General features: G+C 38.1%; 2 protein-coding genes and 1 pseudogene across 3 annotated transcripts; 2 read left to right on the forward strand and 1 right to left on the reverse strand.

The window, feature by feature from the left end:
* The first annotated feature begins 124 nt into the window (after positions 1–124).
* Positions 125–6555, forward strand: LOC136281621 (uncharacterized; annotated as a pseudogene).
* An 899-nt stretch (positions 6556–7454) lies between these two features.
* On the forward strand, positions 7455–10327 carry LOC131792260 (TLC domain-containing protein 5-like). 2 transcript variants are annotated; one of them, XM_059109636.2, is made up of 2 exons: positions 7455–7824; positions 8573–10327. In XM_059109636.2, exon 2 carries the CDS (start codon positions 8598–8600, stop codon positions 9279–9281), a length of 684 nt encoding a protein of 227 aa, XP_058965619.2. In that variant the 5' UTR covers positions 7455–7824; positions 8573–8597; the 3' UTR covers positions 9282–10327. The 2 variants fall into 2 exon arrangements, with proteins under 2 accessions (XP_058965619.2, XP_058965620.2); XM_059109637.2 differs by having other exon boundaries at positions 8590–10327.
* Positions 10161–14965, reverse strand: LOC131792277 (radial spoke head 1 homolog). Its single transcript, XM_059109656.2, has 7 exons — positions 14831–14965; positions 14483–14596; positions 14126–14231; positions 12955–13088; positions 11633–11725; positions 10753–10821; positions 10161–10294 (listed from the first exon to the last, which is right to left on the reverse strand). Exons 1-7 carry the CDS (start codon positions 14885–14887, stop codon positions 10187–10189), a joined length of 681 nt encoding a protein of 226 aa, XP_058965639.1. The 5' UTR covers positions 14888–14965; the 3' UTR covers positions 10161–10186.
* Between the last annotated feature and the right edge of the window lie 463 nt (positions 14966–15428).

The following is a 15428-nucleotide window of genomic DNA, read 5'->3' on the forward strand; positions in this document are numbered from 1 at the left end:
TAGAGACTTAGCCATAATTCTAATGTAGCGCATTAGTGCACTTAGATTGCACTGTATTTGATCGATCTTTCCTTGTTGGTTTCCATCTGTCCACTATCTTCTCGAAGGAGTCTGAACAATTAACATGGCGGTGCCCCAACAATACGCTCCTATGAAAGCTGCGTGTTCCGCCGGGCTTCCAAAATTTCTTGGGGGTTTGGCGAGGAACGTTATTGCGAGAGCAATCCAGAGGACATCATCAAAAACAAAAAAAAAAAAAAAAAAATCTTTGCCCGCACAGTATTTCAAAAACCAAGCTCTAATCCGTGAAGGTACGCTTTCGCTTTTGGTGGCGTACAGTATTAGATGACTGGTGTAAACAATCCAGACGCTAGCTGAAAATGCAAGCTAAATTGAATATTCAGTGCTCCGTTTTTTTTTTCGGCCGGATCCGTTCTAACTATTTGCATCCTGACTTGGAATATTACACAGGATAATACTCGTTTATTAATCGCTCTTCCTAGTTTTTAATTTCCCTCCTTCTGAAGGAAATTTTGCAGAACTTCCGCCCGTTAATGTTAAGGGCCTTTTCTTTTCCTTGCCTTCCACCCTATTTGCAAAGCAGTAAATCTTTATTGAAAGCTTTAAAAATTAAATATGTACTTCTAAGTGGAATAATATTGAAATTGTGGGAAACTATATTCTGATACAAAACTCACTGCCATAAATTTTAATATACTTTCCATTTTATGGAAGGAAGCGTTAATAATTTAACTTGTGAAAGGAATGTAAATTTAAAGATTTTTCATGTGTAGTTTTACAATTTTGGTATCACAATGATAAAATTGAAGAAGATCACTCGAACACAACTTTGAGAACTTAAAATAGAGTTTCTATTCTGGAAATATATTTATGTCTCATTCTTTTGTGTGATTTACAAACTTCCAGAGACTGGCAAAGACAATGCAAAGAAGGGTGATCAAATGGAAAAGCTGCAGAGAGGAGAGGAAGTTGACATTGATATGAATGACCCTGATGTGCAGAAAGCTGCGACTAAAATTCAAGCAAGCTTCCGAGGACACAAAGCTCGGGAGGACGTGAAGAAGCACAAAGATGAGGAAACTGCAGCTGTCAAAATTCAGGCAAGTTTCCGCGGGCACAAAGCACGTGAGCAGATAAAGGAGATAAAGGCTTCAAAAAGCGATGTGCAAGTATCAGTGAGTGTAGATGCTGCTGAAGACGCCCCAGAAGAAGTTGTCTCTATAGAGGTACCTGATAATGAGGTTGTCCAGGCAGGAGAGGCAGAAGCTGCTGAAAAACCAGTGAAGCAGAAGATGCTATTGATGAGCAAGATACTGAGGGGCAAGCTACAGAGGACCAACCCACTGACGAGCAAGCCACAGATACACAACCTGATGACTTGGCAGCTGCAAAAACTGAAGATGCTGAAGCTGATGTGCAGGAGCCTGTGGAGCAGGAAGGACAACCTGATGGTGCTGAAGGAGGAGAGGCAGTTGACAAGGAGAAGACAGAAGTTGTTCAAGTTGAAGAGGCTGTAACAGAAGAAGCAGCTGTTGATGAAGCCATTGGCAAAGATGCTGATGAAGTTGCCGAGGATGCTGATAAAGAAGATAAGGTTGAGAAAGAGGGAGAGGTAATTACTGATGAGCAAGCTAGTGCAGCAGATGAGGCAAAGGTAGAAGGTGAGGAAGAACAGATAGATATTGATATGAATGATCCAGATCTGCAAGGTGCTGTAGTTAAGATTCAGGCAAGTTTCAGGGGTCATAAGGCAAGGGAGCAGGTAAAGGCGCTGAAAAGCTCTGAGTCTTTACCGCAAGGTGATGAAGAGGTAGCATCAGAGGAGAAAGGGGAAGTAGATGAAAAACAGGAAGCTCCAGCAGGGGAGGAAGATAAAGGTGATGGTGATGCTGAACCATCAGTTGCCGAGGAAGCTGAACCATCAGTTGCTGAGGAGGCTGATGAGTCAAAGCCTTCAGAAGATTAGGTTAAAATGAATTCTGTTGTAGATATACTCATATCTAAATAACATATTCTGCTTTTAAAAAGATTAAACTTAATCTATAGTTACTTTAAAAATGTGAGCAGCTTTCCTTATGTATAAATTCCAATCTAGTTCAAAAGCAAGATGGAAGTTTTTTCAATGCTTTTCTTAAAACTAGATTACTAAGCATTGAATACTAACTTAAAGATGGTTATAAGAAATGAAGCGTAAAGTGTATTGTTGTACATAATATTTATTCAATGTTTGGTTTGTGCATCGTAACTTAATTTTGTAAGTTTACCAATGTACAGGTACAGTGTATATGCTTGTTATTTTGAGAGTTAGTTATAGACAATTGATGGAAGGCATTAAAAAAAAACAAATATTATCCAGTGCTAGTCTAGGTGATTATAATCAACTCTTGTGTGGGTAAACAATCATTTAGGCTGTAATCTTATCAATCAGAGTCTTAGATTTATACAAACAACCTCATTGTTGATAATGTAATGTTGTTTCAGTTTAATGATTATATGATCTCAATAATTTATATTCTTTTTTGGTGAATAACATGGATTTTTTTTCTCTATGCTCAATAATGTATAATTATAAACCATTCATGTCAGTGTCTTTAAATATGTATTTGGTGTAAATCACAGAATGGATTCTTAACATAGAATCTTTTACTAATTAACTGTCAGAGTGATTCTCATGTGAATAATTGATCAGTTTTCATGAAATTCATTGAACAATGCTTTCACAAGATCAATATGGGGCCATTAACCTCCAAATCAGTAATTGAGAGGTTTGGTTTGTGGGTGTAAATTGGACAAAACTGCTTACGTGCTAAGCTGTTGTAAGTTTATTGTTGAATACTTTTTGTGTGACACTTAATATTTTATCTGTGTAATAGTGCATGTGATCTCCTTGAGGTTTTTTCCCAACCCTTGGAAAAAGAAATACAAACAAAACACATGTTTTAAATGCATTTATCAATAAACAAGGAGAAATTTTACTTACAGGAAGGTGATGAAGATTATGTTACGAGAAAGCATCGCTTCAGAATTTATGTAACTTACAATACTTAGTGTGATAACAATCAGTGCATGTTTATCAAAAGGAAAAATAATTATAATAACTGCTTTAAAAAAAGAGCCAAGTAGTTAAGGTAGTTTAAAAGCTTTGTGATCAAATAGATTAATTGCATTTAAATATAAAGATTTTGGTGAAGAAAATAATCTTTTTTTTTAATCGAGAGATTCAGTTGAAAGTTTTACAGATGATCTATAGACTGTAATGCTGAATTTCCTCATGATGGTCTCTTTGATAAAGTTTTTTTGTTCACATTTATTGTCATTGGTTCTACTGATCAGTTAAGATAGAGTGATTTAATAATAGATGCAATGTCTATCACCACTTGTGTATCTTAAAAACTTTAGACTAAAAGTTGCCCAGCTGCAATTCATATAACTCATCTCCATCACTTCAATTTGGATTAACAAACTCTCGATTTTCTTGTTTTTCTATCTTGCCAAACTCTTATTTTGTCATTTCTCTCACATTTGTGGAAACATTGCATTTTAAGAAAATAGAAAATCAAAATATTGACCCTGTCAAAGAAACTCCAGGGAATATAAAGAAATTTGAAGTGTAACCCTTGTCAATAAAAGAAACCATCATGATGTCAAAGGTAGATGTTAGACAACTGGTTTGGTTTTTTCGTAAACTTTGCCCCGTTTACTAGGGATAACTGGTCTTCTAACGTACTGGACTCAATCAACAGACTCGACTGAGTTTAACTGTTTAATTGTTCTCGCGTATTCACTAGGTTACAGCAGGCGTGTAAAGAGCTACTCTGGAAACTTGAAACGAGATCCTAATTCTTATACTACATTCTCTACATTGTGATTGATCGTTGCTAAGCACTATGAAAAAGGTTATTCGAGGTTATGTCAATCATGTACAAATTAGAAACTCCACAATAATGTTGTTGACAAATTAATGTCACGCAAGTAATCACGCAGTCTCCGACAGTTTGGTCTTAAACCCTTTCACTTTGAAGATATAATGTCAATTCTCTTCATTTTAGATCTCCAAATGTTGCATTTTCCTGTCCTCTCGTCACCTTCTTAATTTAAATGTATTGTATTTTGTAAGGGGAAATTCCCGTCTGGTCACTCCTGGGAGTGTAAGGGTTGAGGTAGATGTTTTCTACAATTCCACTTGCTTTATGTTAATTTCAAGCAGTATTATTTAATTTTGTTTATTAACTTTGGCCAAATATATACTTTTTCAGGATGTTCTCATCAGACTGTATCACTTAACTTAATTTATTTCCTAATTATAATTATTTGAGTGCATGGTGTGATTAATTTTGTACAGATATGGTGAAAAATGACATGAAAATTTTTGCAGAGATTAAAAAGTGCTAAAAAAAATTATGTGCTTCAAACTTGTGTCTCCTGAAGAAATATTAACCATCTCTTGATTACAGTCAAATTTTTCAACTTGGGCTAGCAGTTATTCCATAGCCAATCCTTAGGGATCTGAAAGCTTGTGAATTAATTAACATGCTGGTGTACTACTAGCTGACAGGGAGGAAAATGGCAAACTGAATGATTGAAGTTGGTGACCCTAGTTGAAGAAGTATTACAGGCTGGACTGTAACTTGTTAACAAACAACAGAAGAAACTAATCAGTATGCAGTTTTTCTAATCATAGTCCTGTGTTTCAGAAGTGCTCATGGAAAGGGCCAATGATAAGGCAACTTTGGAAGGCTCAAATGAGGTTACATCTTCAAGGGAATCTGAGCAACCTCCAGTGATTGTAATAGAGGAGATGGACTTTGGCAAAGCTGAAACAGAGGGTAGCAATGAGGAAAATGAGGCCGAGGAGGAGGAAGGAGCTGGTCAGGACAAGAGCTCTTTCCATGGTGCAACTTATTTGCAAATTAGTTCCACACAAGTTGAAATAGCTCAAGAAGAGGGTGCTTTTCTGGCAGAGGTATCCAAAAATGACGTTGCTGTCCAAGAAGTAGTAATGCAAGAGGGCTCTGCTGCCCAGAAACTAGCTGGGGAGGATGAGAATACATCTCAAGAGGGAGAAACCCAAGGAGTAGTTGTGATGCTAGAAGGAGATGCTATGGAACAAAATACCATCCAGGTGGAACTTGTTCAGGATTATGGCACGGCCACCGAAGAGGTAGAGGGATCCAAGGAAGACAACAGTAGGCAGAATGAGGATGCTGGCTTTGTTGCTAAAGAGGAGGTAGCTGAGGTAGGCTGTGGTGACAAGAGGGGATGACTGAGGAGGGTGGTGATGCAGAGGAAGGGGTAGCTGAAGAATGCTGTGATGCCAAGCAGGAAGAAGCTGATGCAGGCACTGATGCTAAGGAGGAGGTAGCTGAAGAAGGTAGTGATTCAAAGGAGGTGGCTGAGGGAGATAGTGATGCAATGGAGCAGATAGCTGAAGCAAGCAGTGCTGCAAGCGAGGATGTGTCTGAGGAAAGTGGTGATGCTAAGAAGGAGCTGGCTGAGGGAGGAAGTGGTGCTAAGGAGGAGGTAATTGAGGTAGCTGGTGATGCTAAGGAGGAAGTAGCTGAGCCAGGTATTAATTGTGAGCAGGAGGAAGTAGAAGGAGGTAGTGCTGTTGGTGAAGATGTAGTTGAGGGAGCTAATGATGCTCAGGAAGGGGCAGCAGAGGCAACTGAGGCAGATGGCCATGCCAATGTGGAGGTAGCTGAGGCGAACTGTGATGCTAAGGAGGAAATGGCTGATGGAGACAGTCCTGCTAAGGTGGAGGATGCTGAAGCAGGCATTATGGTTAGGGAGGAGGTAACTGAGGCAGGGAACAATTCTAAGGAAGAGGTTGCTGAGGCAGGGGATAATGCCAAGGAGGAGATGGCTGATGGAGACACTCCTGCAAAGGTAGAGGATGCTGAAGCAGGCAGTGTGGCTAGGGAGGAGGTAACTGAAGCAGGGAACAATTCTAAGGAAGAGGTTGCAGAGGCAGGGGATAATGTCAAGGAGGATATTGCTGAGGCAGGCAGTGATGGTCAAGAGCAGGAAGCTGAGGCAGGTGTTAATGCTAAAGAGGGGGCTATTGAAGGAAATACTGATGCTACAGAAGAGGTGGCTGAGGCTGGAAGTGATGCACATCAGGAGAAAGTGGAGGCAGCTGGTGATGCCAAGGTAGAAGAAACTGTGGCAGCTAGTGAGGATGCAGGGGAATCTACTTTGGCTGATACCAATGAAGAACAAGTGTTGATGCAAGAAGAAGGCAGCAGCAAACAGGAGAGTGCAAATAAAGGAGATGATCGAATTCCAGTAGAAGAAGGAGAGGTTGGAGGAGCCTCATCTGAAGAAGGAAATAAAGGGGCGTCAGTGGAGGGAAATGATGAGATTCCGTTTGAAGCAGATGTGGGGAGCACTCTATCAGAAGAAGGAAATGGTGGGGCTGCTAAAGAGGGAGAAGAGAAAACTGCCTCAGGGGATGGAGATGGGCCGGCTCCTGTAAAAGAAGAAGAGATAGCACCACCGGGAGAAGGAGATAAAGAAGAACCAGCTGCGAATTAGACCAAAATAAAAATCAAACAAAGACAGAGAGACAGTCATTATCAAAATCTATGGTTTCAGACAACTCAATAAGAAGCAGCGATTCGCCATAAAGTTCATCGCATATTGCCAAATGCGCACAGACACAATGAAGGCTTTGACTATCTTTCCAGAGCAGTTTCTTTTATTCTACACCTTAGAAGACAGTCAATGGCGAGAAAAACTCAAGACCATGACCATAATGGTCTGCAGCTTCGAGGAATGACTGAATTTGTACCATCGTGGGGTGTTCATTCTCACGACGGTCACCCCTAAAATAAAATTAAACGAAAACCACTTACTCGTACAGAAGCTTTTGTAAATTGCACAGTCCACTTTCGTCTCTCAGACAAAATTCTACCTAAGAAGGCCTCTATCGAGAACCCCATAGAGTTGAACCTGTAGGTTTTGGAAAGAAATGGTCGAGCGTTAACGGTTTTGGAGTGGAAATAGGCTCTTGAGGTCAAAATGGAAACTGTTAGGCCCTCCTAAGGACATTTTTATATCAAAATAACCTAATCACGATAAACACGGAACTACTTGTCATTCTTTTCAAGACAGTGGAAAACACCCCATTACTTCTGCTGTGGAGCAGTTTTTGCCCGTCCCCTTTTTAGCTTAGCGAGAGAGGCGGGGAGAAAGCTGCTGTTCATAGAGCGCTAACGGTAGAGGACAAAGGGCGATAGGGAGCTAAAAGGAAAGAAAGAAAAAAAAAGGTTTTAGAAAGGAATGGAAAATCTACAGTCGAGCGGAAAAATTTTACCAAACGCGATTGCCACTAGGTTAAATACCTTTTGTCAGCAGACAGGCAATTTCGTTTCTTTCCCCACCCCACCCTTGCTCTGAATTTGTTTGCTCCCTTTCGTTTCGTGCGACTGCGTTCATGTATGTTCCGCTTCGTATGCTACTTTCGCTTTCAGAAGTACTTTATCCATAGCTTTTGCATAATCCCCTTTCAAAAACTCTCTGCGTGAGGTAGAGTAAGGCCAATCAAGTGAGTAAATAACCTGCCGCACATTGAGATTTAGGCGCCGGTTCCTGTCTGTCACATGACCAAACGTTCTTCGCTCCGGTATCGAAGTCGAACATGGGAGGGGAAAGTGACAGCTGAGTTATGAACAAGTAATCTGTTTATGCCTGATATCTTTAAAACAAAGAACTGATATCTTTGGCCTGTGTTGGAAGATATTTTTCCGTGGAAAAAGCGCTAACCAATAAGGAAATATTTCTCAAACATATCGTGGTATTTGGGTAAGTGATGTAACTTGCGGTCAGAAAAAATGCTTTATTCACGGAATCTAAGAGAACGTAGCATACTTTTAGATACAAGGCTCGCTTGAGCAGAGATAAAAAACGGAAAATCAAATATTGGTTTGCTCTTGAACCTATTATAAAGGCGAGGTAAGTTTCAACCTGCGATCATGTACCGTAACTGAACGGCGTCGAAAGAATTTTTCTGGTGATGTTTGTTTTGAAATTTACATGAAAATGGTCGCTCCTCTTCAAGTCGCTCATTTGGATTGAAAAGCAAACTTTTCTCCCGATTTTTTGTCAAAAGATCTTTTTTTTCCCTCAAAGATAAGCTGCCAGGTGTATTGCGTGAGCCGTGTTACGTTACAACTGCAATCACTGCACTTTTACAAGTTCATTGCGGATCTATTTGATTTTGACAATTTGATCAATTCTCATTAATTTGTGTCACACACATAATTATCCCTTACCTATCAGAGTTACTATCGGGATGAGCTTGCTTACCTTTCAGGGTGCGTTGCATCAATGAGCCGTCGTGTAATTAAGATCAAACGTGGCTTTTCTCGTGGGGATTTGTTCTTGAAAAGTGGTAGAGTCGTGAGGGGAAAATTGCAAATTCGATTACAGCAATTACCTACAAGAAGTGTGAGCCACCTCTGAGGCACTTCTGTCATTGAAGAAGGAATTTGTATCTCTTAATTTTTCTTTTTAAGTAAAATATCTTTTTGTTTGTTAATCCATAATGTAGTCTTCATCTTGGATCAGGTACAACCATGAGCTTCATGCCCCTTGCAATACCTCTGATGTCAATGTTCTTTATCTGGACCAGTTTATATTTCTTCTTGTGCATCATCAATCCTCATCGAAGCCATGAATGGAACTGCCGACTTGTTACAGTGTGTCATGGAGCTTTGACATCACTGTTGTCATTCTGGAGCGCGTTCATCACTGGTCCATGGCCCTTGGTTGCCATGGGTGATGCAAACACCCCATTACATACATTCATTGCCACCTTCACTCTGGGTTACTTCATGTTTGATTTTTTGTGGTGTTTTTACATGGGCACTGAAGGGATTGATATGCTTTTACATCACATCATCTCTACCTGTGGAATAGTTTTTGTCCTGTTTGATGGTTATTCTGGTCCAGAACTTGCTGCTACAATACTCGGAACAGAAATTTCAAATCCATTCTTACAGATGAGGTGGTTTATGCGAGAAACTGGTCGATATCAAACATTACTGGCAAAAGCGAATGATGTTATCTTCATGATGATGTTCATTTGTTGGCGTTTTGGTCCAGGAACATTACTCTGTTATCGTACTGTGTCATCTACAAAACCAAAACTTTTTGTCAAGCTGGGAGGAATAGGAATGTATTTAATTAGCTGGGTTTGGGTATTTTTTATCATAAGATTTGCTAAGAAAAGATTTTTTGGTAAAGGTCACAAGAAATAGAACATATTTTTTTAAATGACAAATAAATAGAGACAATATATAATGCTCTTTTACAAGGCTTCTCTTCAATTTTAGAAAATTTTTATGTAAGACTAACAGATCCATTAAGTTGGAAAGATGACATTAACAGAGAGACAAGTTCTGCATTATTTATTTCTTGCTTTATAGCACTAGGAAATTGGTGTCCATTTTTATAAACAGGTTTACCACTGTTAGTCTGCAACGTAAAATTTAGCTTTAAATGACATTTGTACAAGACAACCAAGCTCAAAATATACAATCTTTAAAAATCTATTGAACTAATCATTTGAATTGTTTATAATTTTATGTTGCACAAATGGTATTTTTTCCCATAAGTTTGCAATAAAAATTAATGTCACAGCAAGATGAAGAGGGGAGTTCAGAATTATGGACAATGCCTGCTTTCTTTCTGCACAATTCAAACAAAAAATTTTCCCTATTTTCTCCATAGCTGAATAGGTATAAATATCTTTTACTATTAAATATTTTATACTCTTGAGTATAAAACTTTGATTCTTGTGTATAGTTTTTTTGTAGCTTCTGCTATATGTAAGGAGAATATTCTGTCTCCCCCCCCTCCCTCAACCTTTTCTGTCTCCTCAAGGAAAAGAGACTTTCTACACAGTCAACTAAATTCAAAATCATGTCACCAAAAGATCTTTTTAATTTTTCCCTTTCTAATCTTTCACAGAAGATTACGAATTAAAACAAACAATTTTTTTAAAACTCTCAGCTTGATGAAGTACTAAAAAGCTTGCATGTTAAAAACTATTTTTCATGTTATTAATAACTTGTTAAATCAATCACTGAATGAAAGCTTTTGCCTTAAAATATGCGTACTACAAGGAGTAGTTAAGTCTTGGGCCAGGTTTTTTTCCATTCAGTTAGGAACCAAGAGGATGAAGGTCTGGCTCACATTGCCAAACTGGATGCTCTCTGACTGGCATCTCCCCATGAGGGTCTACATGCATCTCCCCATGAGAGTTTACCTTCTGAAACAAGACAAAATAAATATGTGAGAAAGATGTCTTTTAATCTTGTCCTCATGAGGAGTCAAACTGCAGATCTTTAAATTCTGCACTCCCATGCTCTATCACTAAGCTACGGAGACTCTGCATTGAGCTAGCCAATGACAAGGTCTACACGAGACGTGCATTCTGCATTCAGTGTTGGAGGCATTGAGTGTGACCAGAATAAGAAAGATCCTGGTAAAATTTCTTCAGAGTTCCCATGGGGAATTGAGCCTTTGTCCACACATTGATGGGAGAAGGACATTGTGTTATGTTCTTGAGTAAGACACCTCACTCTTACAGTGCTACTCTCCACCCAGGAGTAGAAATACATTTTGGTAAACATTTAACAAGGATTTCATTGAGGAATGTGTAACTGCTGACAGAAGAATATTTATTATATCTGAACAATGAAATACCATTAAACATATGTTTATTACCTTAGGGAAGATGTACTTCCCATGTTGCTCCACACCAAAGTCAAAGACATATCGACCAGGTCCACAGGGCTACCAATAAAGAATTACAACTCATTTTTACAACGTGAGGGCTCAGTTGTTCAAAGGATGCATAACACTATCCAACAAATAAATTGCTATCCAGTGGATGAGTGTTACTAAAAGGTACAGCACTATTAACCCTTTTAACTCCCAGAAGTGATCAACATGAAACTTCTCCCTATAATATTCTTACATTATCCAGCAAATAGGTAATGAGAATATTCAAACTTATCAGTTAGAAGTTGTTATCTTGATCTAACACCAAATTCTCATTACTAATTTATAAGGAAATGTGTAGCAGCTTGAGGGGAGAATTAACAATTTGATCCTGGGAGTTAAAGGGTTAATCCCTTATATGGAGACTTATCCAGTGGATAGCATTATCTACCCTGCAAACAATTGGTGCCAGTTCAGTTTAAGGTGAGGGTCAAACATAATTGTTAATTTGATTGGCTGCTGCTTTCCCTCCCTATAATTTGTGTAGAAATTGTACATCACCCTTACCATCAATCACATAGAGAACTAGAACCAATTACAACTTATGCTCTTGTAAAATTGTGTGTCAGATGTTATTGTAATGCTCCAGTCAATTCAAAGCTACAATATCCCACCCCTCCCAGGCAACAGATGGGCATTTAACTGTTATCAGTGTGCAGGGAGTGGGGAATTTAAACCTTGCCTAGGTGGAGTGGGGTGGGGAATTTGAACTCAAAATGTCGATGGGGGGAAGGGGGCAGGTATTTGAGCAAACCAACCTTCAAAAGTTTAAGTGCCTGAATTAATTGACACTTAAGATGCTGTGTTTTAAAAGATAACTAACCCTATTTTCCAAAAAATGTCCAAGGTAGACATGATTGGCAAGAATCATATTGACTGGTCCATGCAGTTTTCCATTTACCCAGTGTCCGTCATACTTGAAAAATAAAGACAATATGACTTTTTCTCAAATTTTTTTTTCTATAATAATTACAACAATAATCAAAAGTGAACATTTTTGTCTCCAGAGCACATTTTGGACATTCCTGTTTTATTATGGGTGTTACAAATGTTCATACAAAATTACAAAGTTTCCCAGTAAATATTATGGTTATAAACTAAGCCTTTTTCATGATGTCAAGAAAACTAAAGGTGTGTCTTCTAGAGTGACACTGCGTCATTTCATCACCACACATTTATCTGGTTATGTTTATCTATTTTACTTTAGTTTTCTGGACATTTAAAATGACAGAGATCCATATTGAAACCTGCAAACAGGTTCCTATGCTTCCCACACTAACCTCAATAAGTACAGCTTTACATCATAGTCCCAAATAAGGACTGTAAACAGGACCAGAGTACCCTTTTGTTGAGCTCCCAAGCATAATTTCAGCATAATTTGTATCACCTTACCATATTTCCTTGAATAAGTAGTCATGATCCTATAAGCACCTGAATAAGCACCTACCCCCTAAGCAATAATTTCAAACTTGTAAGCACCCCCTCAAATAACTGCTTCCCTCCTCCTTAACTTTCTATAATAGCAGAAATAAAAAGAAAACCTGTTTCTATTGCCAATCTTTCTATAACTTTTTAAGCTTCAACTACAGCAGAATCAGCACAAGAGAATAAGTTTCTTTTCTGTTCCAGTAATTTTTTTCTGTTCCAGTAATTTCTATCTCCACATTCTTTTAGAGTTCCTTTTTGTGTTATTGGTTCTTTTGATTTTTTTTCTATAGCTGTGCTAACTTTAAGTTGAAATGCGAAATAAGGCACATGGGTGTTTATGCAAGGAAATAAAATAAAACTATTTGAGATTGGTTTAGTGAACAAGCCCTTATAATAAATGGTTTTTCTTTTCTTTTCAACTCTTTCACTGCAACCTGCCCCTTTAACCATTTCATCCTTGAGAGTGATAAGCATCTAATTTCTCCCAACAGTATCAATCCCAAATCAAATATTAAGGTCACGAGAACAAATGAATTAATTGCCTACTCAAGGAGCCCTTGATCAATATAAAAATTCTCCATGTAACTACCACAAGAAATGTAAAGAGAACAGCAGGGAGAACTGACATACTGATATCAAGGTGTAAAAGGGTTAACTTCTATGAGCCCCACCCATTCTTTGGTTGTAAAACTGTCAACTTTATGTGTAATAACTTACTTTGAGTTTAGTCGCTGCACAAGTATACACTCCTTTTCCTTCCCTCCAGTTGTTTTGCCATTCTCCATCATAAATATCCCCATTAGCATAGTGGTAAACTCCTTGTCCATTGCGCTCATTCTTTTTCCATTTTCCTGGGTAAAATTTTACAACTTTAATCTTTTAACTCCCAAGATCTGATTATTAATTCTCTTCTCCAGCTGTTACACATTTCCTTGTAAATTTGTTGTGAGAATTTGGTTTTAGATCAAGATATCAACTTCTATCAGTTTTAGTACTCTCAGTACCTGTTTGCAAGATACTGTATGAATGTTGTAAGGAGAAGTTACAATTTAATCATTTTTGGGAGTTAAAGGATTAAAATATCCTTCACTTAATCCTTCCTTTTCCTGGAGTGACAATTAATTAATTTCTCCCCTCAATTTTGACATTTATTAAACTTTTTAACCCTGAGAGTGACTGACTTGTAATTTCTCCTTACAGAATCACCCTTGAATCAAACTTAAAGGTCATGAGAATATAGGAAATGATCACCAGTTTAAGAGGCTCCTGATCGTTAAACAAATTCTCTGTCAGTTGTATAGGAAATGTAAAGAGAGCAGTGTGGAGAATATATATATTAATGTTTTTTAATGGAGAAGGAAAATATAAACTGCCAGTTACTGTTTAGTTGAACACTAAATTCTCACAGCTTAAATTATAGGAAATATATGGCAGACAGTGAGGGGAGGTTAATTTTTGATATTGAGAGAAAAAAATGAAGAGGGTTATTCTCATCAAATAAATTTCCTTCCTTTGCCACCTTTCGGCCCTCTTGACACTGTTCACAAAATTAAATGTTCAGATGAAATATTTAGCTTAAGACAAGTAAGTTTTGAACGCGGTTTTGCTAGAAAAAAAAACAGCTAAACTTAGTATAAATAACCGGCCCTTAATGACCTGGTACAATGAAACATAAAATGATTTAGAAAATTAATTGATCTATTTTATATCCAATACATTCTGAACATTTAATGCTTTGGAAAAAACCATCAGTTGAGAAGTTTTCAATTTTTTTGAGATTGTGAATTGGGTTTATTTTATCCTTGTCAAAGAGAGAAACTTAAAACTTTTCTAACTTTAGCTTGCAAAAAGGATTTGTACCAATCCAATTTAATAAAGGCAATCTTACCTTCGTATTTAGAGCCATCAGGATACTCAAGCAAGCCATCGCCGTTCTTCAGGCCTTGATCATAGTATCCTGTGTACTTCGCTCCATTTCGAAAAATGTATACACCCTTCCGAAAAAGAAAAAATCAAGACGCTTTGGAAACGTTTCCAAAGTAATTCTCCAACTTAAAAATAGTGTAAAAAGTGCATGAATGTAAGATACTTTAATATTGCATGTGCTTAAATAAACTCCTACAAAATTAGGGCGAAACATCCCGAGGCGTAAAATTGACGGAAATTCGGTCCCCTTTCTAACGATCTTAAATTTCTTTTCTCTCACGTATAACAAATAGGAAGAAGGCTTCTTCAAAACCCATACCTTCCCGTGCCTCTTTCCATGAAAATAAGTCCCTTCGTAAACATCACCATTGGGTAGGACAGCTTTTCCTTCGCCATGTCTCTCGCCAAGGTCGTTTCTTTCCCCATCGTACTCCTGTCGTTTGTAAACGAACAATTCGGCACGATGAGAAAGCATGAAAATCACTGGAAGCTGATATTGTTGCTATCAAAGCGCTTTTTATCTTTCTATTGATAATCAAACGTTCGTTTACTCGAGTTTCTTTTCCGGCAAAGCACAAGGTACCTTTCAAAATGGCGGGCATTACCGTTTCACTTCACTGTGTGATTAGCAAGTATTATAGAAATCATGCGATAAGTTACAGCTTACCCCTAAATCACCACTCCAGTCTAAATCTTCGGAATCACCATCGAAAATACCTGACATTTTTCAAACTACTGAATCGGTGGTTGAAAGCCCTAGCCTCCGATGCTACCTCGCGTGATACAAATTATTAAAATATGGCGGATAGGTTTTAATGAATAACCCGTATAATGATCACGCATCAGTCCTAACCCGCCGAATGCACGAACATGACGTAACTTTGTCCGTAAGTGGCCACGACGACTAACGAATGTCTCCGATCTCGCCCATGTTCAAGTTACCGCGAGCGACCGATAGCTATCTGTCCTCTATGACATAACTCTGGGAACGCATTTCTTGAAACGCATTTTGTAAAAGTCCTTAAACGAACGTCTTTTCAGAATTGGATTGGAAACGGCAGAGAAGGGAAGGTCATTTGAGAAGAACCAATCGAATTTGCATTTTGAGAATGTATGTATGATAGATGTGAAGAGCGCAAATTTCTTTTATTAACGTACTTAGGAAAAGCTACTATAAACCGTTACTGTAAATTTGGTTTGGTAAACGTCAGTGATTCCCAAACTTCATTCTGAGATGGATTTTAAAGCAACAGTTCAGGAATATG

This window comes from Pocillopora verrucosa, chromosome 6, assembly GCF_036669915.1.
Source record: "Pocillopora verrucosa isolate sample1 chromosome 6, ASM3666991v2, whole genome shotgun sequence".
Classification (NCBI taxonomy): Eukaryota; Metazoa; Cnidaria; class Anthozoa; order Scleractinia; family Pocilloporidae; genus Pocillopora; species Pocillopora verrucosa.